This window comes from Portunus trituberculatus, chromosome 27 (genome assembly GCF_017591435.1).
Source record: "Portunus trituberculatus isolate SZX2019 chromosome 27, ASM1759143v1, whole genome shotgun sequence".
Classification (NCBI taxonomy): domain Eukaryota; kingdom Metazoa; phylum Arthropoda; class Malacostraca; order Decapoda; family Portunidae; genus Portunus; species Portunus trituberculatus.
The window spans coordinates 129,717-136,075 of NC_059281.1; the positions used below are offsets into that span (position 1 = coordinate 129,717).

At 46.3% G+C, this 6,359-nt stretch overlaps 2 protein-coding genes across 2 annotated transcripts; both read left to right on the forward strand.

Annotated features, from left to right (window-relative positions):
- Nucleotides 1-3,797: 3,797 nt before the first annotated feature.
- On the forward strand, nt 3,798-4,259 carry LOC123509863 (general transcription factor II-I repeat domain-containing protein 2B-like). Its single transcript, XM_045264447.1, has one exon. The coding sequence runs from the start codon at nt 3,798-3,800 to the stop codon at nt 4,257-4,259; it is 462 nt and encodes a 153-aa protein (XP_045120382.1).
- A 44-nt stretch (nt 4,260-4,303) lies between these two features.
- LOC123509864 (general transcription factor II-I repeat domain-containing protein 2B-like) lies at nt 4,304-5,460 on the forward strand. Its single transcript, XM_045264449.1, has 2 exons — nt 4,304-4,436; nt 4,571-5,460. Exons 1-2 carry the CDS (start codon nt 4,304-4,306, stop codon nt 5,458-5,460), a joined length of 1,023 nt encoding a protein of 340 aa, XP_045120384.1.
- The last annotated feature ends 899 nt before the right edge of the window (nt 5,461-6,359 follow it).

A 6,359-nucleotide genomic window follows, 5' to 3' on the forward strand; every position in this document is an offset into this window, starting at 1 on the left:
TGGATGGATGTATTTTAATTTTAGGCGCCGCAACATCAACGGTCATATGGCGCCGCTACGATATTTTACTTACTACAATGTAGTTTATAAAAACTAAAAGAAATTAAAAAAGATAAAATCAAAGGTAACAAAAAATACTAAAACTACAATAAAATTCAATAAAACATTAAAAATACATATAATAAACTTAAATCAAATGCATAAAATAGTTAAAACAAGTGAAAACGATAAAATTACTGGTAATTAAAAACAAAAAGCTACAATAATATACATAAAACATTAAAATACATATATTAAAATTAAATAAAAATCACAGCTTTGGGAGAAGGCCAGCTTCTCCCAAAAATCTAAAAACGTCATGGCCTTGGGCTAGACACTTTGGTCGAAGGACCTTTGAGATATAATAGACACCGCTATCTCTACCGCGACAGCGGTAGAGGTAGCGGTGTCGTAACTCTATCAAACTAGGGCACTCTACCAATAGGTGCCGCACGGTAAGTGGCACCAGGCAGTCATCACAGTAAGGTTGAGGGTTCCTGGTCAACAGGTACCTCTGTGTAAGGTACGTGTGACCTATACGCAGTCGCGCCAATAAAGTCTGTAAACGTCGATCTCGAACATGGGTGTATGTCCAGTGAGGGATAGAGGAAATAGTGATCTCTCCCATTTTCGAGGTTGCGACCCCCGTTAGCCATCTCCTCTGCCAGATTGCTGCAACTGCCTCACGAATTAGAGGAAAGACATCTCGAAACGGAACAGACGCAGGAGATGGAGCGCGACTTGCTGCCTGTTTAGCGAGGCGATCTGCGTGTTCATTCCCTGGAACACCAACGTGACCAGGAACCCAACAGAACCCAACACGATATCCTCGTTGTGTAAGAAGGTATAGCCACTCCAGGGCTGATAAAACCAAAGGGTTAAAGGATATAGTGCAAGAGAGAGAAGTAAGAGCACTGCGACAGTCACTAAAAATTGTAAAAGACGAAACCGGTAGAGTAAAAATTATTTGTAAAGCTAGGACTATGGCAGACAGCTCCGCAGTAAAACGGACGCCACTGAAGGAAGGCTGCCAGACCGATAAAAGAGGAAAACCACACTAAATCCAACGCCTGAGTCGGATTTGGAGCCATCAGTAAAAACAGGGATATCATCAGAATGCATAAAAAAGTGTTCTAAAAACCGTGTGTGGGACAGAGCTGGCAGAAAATCCTTCTTGCCATCCATGGCAGGGCATAATGAGATAACAGGAAGCTGCCAATAACCAACTCGCGGGAGACGGAAAGAGTACACAGGAGTGGGGTCGATAGATAACTCTGCCATGAGATTTGCAACACGTAGGCCAAAAGGTTTAGGGAGACTCGGTCGAGTGACATACGCCTGCGAGCGCGAGTCCCGCAACATTGACACACAGGGGACAAAATCAGGCAGACGGTGGGTGCGAAACCAACACCGGAGCATCGAAGACTGGCGCCGGAGGTCGAGCGGCCAGAAACCAGCATCCACTAGAAGGCTAGGTATTGGAGATGTCCGAAATGCACCCGTAGCCAAGCGGACCCCAGCATGATGCACGGGGTCAAGCGAGCGTAGTCGTGCATCTGTTGCGGATGAGTAGATCTCACAGCCGTATTCCAGCTTCGGAAGTATGAGTGTACGGTGAAGCAACAGCAACGTGTCCCTGTCCGCACCCCAAGAGGTATGACTTAAAACCCGAAGAAGGGATAGTGCCTGCCGACAAGACGCCTTAAGAGAGCGAAAATGGGGAACCCAGGTGAGACGGTTGTCAAATAAAAGGCCAAGATATCGAGTCGCCTCCACGCATGAGAGGCGTCTATTGGCGAGGTATAAATCCGGGTCTGGATGGACACTACGGTTGCGACAAAAATACATGGCTACGGTCTTCGAGGTGGAGAATCGAAAACCGTTCATGTTGGCCCAACTGGACACCCTATTGATCGCCAGTCGGAGCTTGCGCTCAATCAGTGACATCCTAGAAGCAGCCAATCTGCCTTGTCTAAAACCCAGCGTGGTGGCAGGGACTGTGGCTCAAATTTCACAGATTGCAATAAAATCGGAAAGTGGTCACGAGACACAAGTTGACCTTTGGTGCCCACCGTGCATATGCCTATAGACCACCAGGAGAGGCCCTGGTAAGGTCTAATAATATGAGAATTCAGAAGAATACAAATAATGTGGCGCCAATATAGAGGCCGGGCCGTCCAAATCAGAGTGTATACAGGACAGCCTTCCACCAATCCGCCCGGTCTTAAGACCTTTTGGGCTGGCCTCTTGGCAGAAATTCCTTGCCAGAGTCACGATCACCTACCGCTATACGACCAACTCTAAGAGTCACTGGCCCGATAACTGATGATGAGCTTGAGAGCAGTGAACACCACTTGTCCCATCAGGAGGGGAGTGTTGCAGGGGACCCGCGTCAGCTGGAACCCTCTGAATTATCTTGCTTATGCTGATGACGTGGCGCTAACAGCCTCCACCATGCGTGGCCTCCAGACTTCACTTGACGTGTTTGTCAAGGAGGCTGCAAAGGTGGGGCTGGAAATTGGTTGCCCAAATGCGCCACGCTGAATATAAGAGATGGAAAGAGAAAGAGGTGGCTGGTGGACGCAACTTCCACCTTTACCGCCAATGGCACAAAAATAAGAGCGCTAAAGCCCGGGAAGCTTATAAGTACCTGGGCTTGAGATTGGCGCGGCCATGGGTCAGTCCGAGCAGTGCAGAGCCCTGGCGGCTCTGATCAGGATCTTGGTGCAATCCAAAAGGGCCCCTAAGACCTCAGCAAAAGCTGTGGGCCCTTAAAAATATGCTCATCCCCAAACACCTGTACCCAAGGGTACTGGGTAAAACATCAAAGGGGACTCTCCAGAGGTTTGATAGAGAAATAAGATCTTTTCTCAAAAAGGCGCTCCACCTGCCTAAAGACACCCCCAACGCGGCCTTTTATGCCAGGGTTCGTGATGGGGGGTTGGGGGTGTCAAGGTTCTCCTCCCTTATTACCATCTTAAGGAGAGGAGCTCTGGAGAGATTGAGCAAAGGGTTGGACCAAAGAGTCGCCAGAGTGGCAGAGGCTATGCTCCAAACCCTCTCACTTACAGCTAAGGAGCTTAAGGATCAGATGATCCAACAACATCAGGACCAACTTTATGCCTCTGCCAATGGTCGCGGTAGAGCAGGGTGGGGAACGTCCGGCCTCCGGGCCGTATAAGGCCCCAAGACCATTTGATCAGGCCCGCAAGGCAGTTCATAAATGCTATTTCATATCTCATGAATGAATAATATATAATGTAATTTTATTATGTGCTGGCTGCAGGTTATTTAAATTCAATTAATTATCTATGAACTCGGCAGTTTAGCAGCGTCATACCCTTGAATATAATTATATTTCTTGATTTTTATTTTGTGACTGACTGTTTTTCTTTGCACTGCTAGCGTCAGCTAAGAGCACTTGTACGGCCTTGAGCTGAGTGTTGCCATAGCATCCACAGGCGGGACCGTACACGTATGCTTCTCGTCAGCCGCCTGTCTGTCTGTACTGCAGTGACTCAGCTAGGCGGGCCGCGGGCAGTCAGTGCTAGGCATTTATCGAGTGTGGACGCTGTAGAACTGTTAATACACACTGGGTAGTTATCACGTGGTGTGACGTCCTACAAATGGCGACTGCAAAGAAAAGAAAAGTAGATGCAGAATGTCGAGCCTTCCAAGAGAAGTGGACAAACGATTATTTTTTTGTTGAAGTGAAAGGCAAACCTGTGTGCCTAGTTTGTGGGGATGCGTTAGCAGTAATGAAGAAGGCCAATGTGGAGCGTCATTACAGCTCAAAACATGCTAAGCTCAGTGATTTGGGAGGACAAATGCGTCTGGATAAAATCAATGCTCTTCGGCGGTGTTTAGAATCACAACAAGCCTCTTTCACAAGACCTCGGTGTGACAGAGACAACGTTATTCAGACGAGTTATGCACTGAGTGACCTAATTGCCAAGAAGCTGAAGCCTCACATAGAGGGAGAGTTTGTGAAAGAGTGCATCGTTAAAGCTGCGGAGTTGCTAGCGCCAGACAAACTTCAGTTATTTCAGAGTGTTAGTTTGTCTCGTAGAACCGTCTCAGATCGGATTACTGACTTAGCACAAGATATTCATAAAACACTGAAGGATTCTGCAAGAGATTTCCAGTTCTTCTCTGTGGCTTGTGACGAGACAACAGACATAACAAATACCGCCCAACTGGCCATTTTGTTCGTGGAATAACGGCCGAGTTTGACACACGAGAGGAATTGCTGTCATTGGAAGCCATGCATGGCACCACAACTGGTGAGGACTTGTTTGAGAGTCTTGTTTCGTCAATGAACAAACTAGAGTTAACATTTGAAAAGTTAAGTGGCCTCACTACTGATGGAGCTCCAGCCATGGTTGGCTCACAAAAGGGTTAATTGCTTTTGTTAAGAAAGAACTGAATCGTCTCTGTCTTGATCCAAGTGATTTAATAATATGCCACTGCATCATACATCAAGAAAATTTATGTGCATTGTCATTGAGGCTCAATAATGTAATGACAACAGTAGTGTCATGCATAAATTTTATCAAGAGCAGAGGGCTAAACAGCCGCCAGTTTAAGGAGTTACTGAATGATCTTGCCTCAGAGTACGGTGATCTTGTTTATCATTGTGAAGTGCGGTGGCTGAGTCGTGGGAATATGCTTATGCGCTTTTATGAACTGCGTGATGAAGTCAAGCAATTCATGGAGATGAAGGGAACACCTGTCAGGGAACTCAGTGATAGCAAGTGGCTGTGTGATCTTGCTTTCATGGTTGACATTACCAAGTATCTCTCAGAGCTGAACGTCAAGCTGCAGGGCCCCAACCAGCTTCTCAGCTCTCTGCTTTCAAACGTGAAATCATTTGAAGCTAAATTAAAGCTGTGGAAAGTGCAACTCGAAAGAAGTAACACTGTGCATTTCCCCACTCTGCAAGAACAAAATCCTTCTACAACGGATGAATATGCTGGTGAGTGTGCGAAACTAATTGAGGCATTTAGTGAAAGGTTCAAGGACGTGAAAAGTAAACAACAGGAGTTGAACATCTTCGCTACACCATTTAATGTGGAACCAGCTGATGTGCCTGATAACCTGCAACACGAAATAATTCAGCTGCAAAGCGATGATGAGCTGAAAGCTAGGTACAACAACCTCTCACTGCTTGAGTTCTACAGACGTTACGTAAGTGCTGATGATTTTCCTATTTTGAGGAGACATGCACTGAAATATGCATCTGTGTTCGGAACGACTTACTGCTGCGAGCAGTTCTTCTCAAAACTTAACCTGGCAAAGAGTAGACTGCGCTCCAGACTGACCGATGCAAACCTGGAAAACCAGTTGCGAGTAGCATCATCAACAGTACCACCTAACATCACGCGCCTCGCCAAAGAGAAGCAGTTCCAGCCGTCACATTAGAGGTGAGTTAAATGAGTGAAAAAATAATTGATAACTTTTATGGCCCGCGAATTATATTAAAAATATCTAAATGGCCCTTGACAGAACGAAGGTTCCCCACCCCTGCACTAGATCACAGACTTCGATGGCGTACCTACCCGCAGGAGGTTGAAGTGTATTTCAAAACTCAAATACGGGACCATGAAGAGCAAATAAAGGTGCTTCGAGACCACATGGAAAAGTGCAAAGCAGTTTCCAAAGAGTTCTGGGCTTCAGTGATTGAAAGCCAAATGAAACGGCTGGGACATTCGGATGCGGCACTGCCGAGGAAGAAGCCTGCTACAGCCAGAGCTCCGTGAGTATATATGTCTCCTTGTAATGAGTTATGGTAAACATATAGAAATCGGTCTCCTGTCTGTACTTACCAGGTTTTTTTCTCCCTCAGGCAATTGTGTCCCATTGCTGGCTGCACGGGGCACTGCTGGAATATTAGGAGGCATCTGGGGCAATGTCATCTTTATCTAACAAATGATGAGAGAATCAAAGTGCTCTGTCTCCAAAAACGCCTAGGCGAGATTAGGCAAGGGAAGGAACCTGATGCTCCTGATCCGGAGAAGACAGAAAAGAAGTCAAGATACCCACTACATTTGTGTATGGTGCGCGACAAAGCGGTGAAACGCCTCGATGTCCATCCCGTCAAGGTTCATTCCCCTCCCAGAAATACGAAGCTCTACAAGAGAATAATGATAGAGCCAAAAACTCTTGATATGCCTAAAAATAAAATGACAGACCATCGTAATCAAGGCGGGCCCACTGAGCATCTCTACTGCCGATGGATGGATGGATGGATTTTAATTTTAGGCGCCGCAACATCAACGGTCAAATGGCGCCGCTACGATATTTTACTTAATACAATGTAG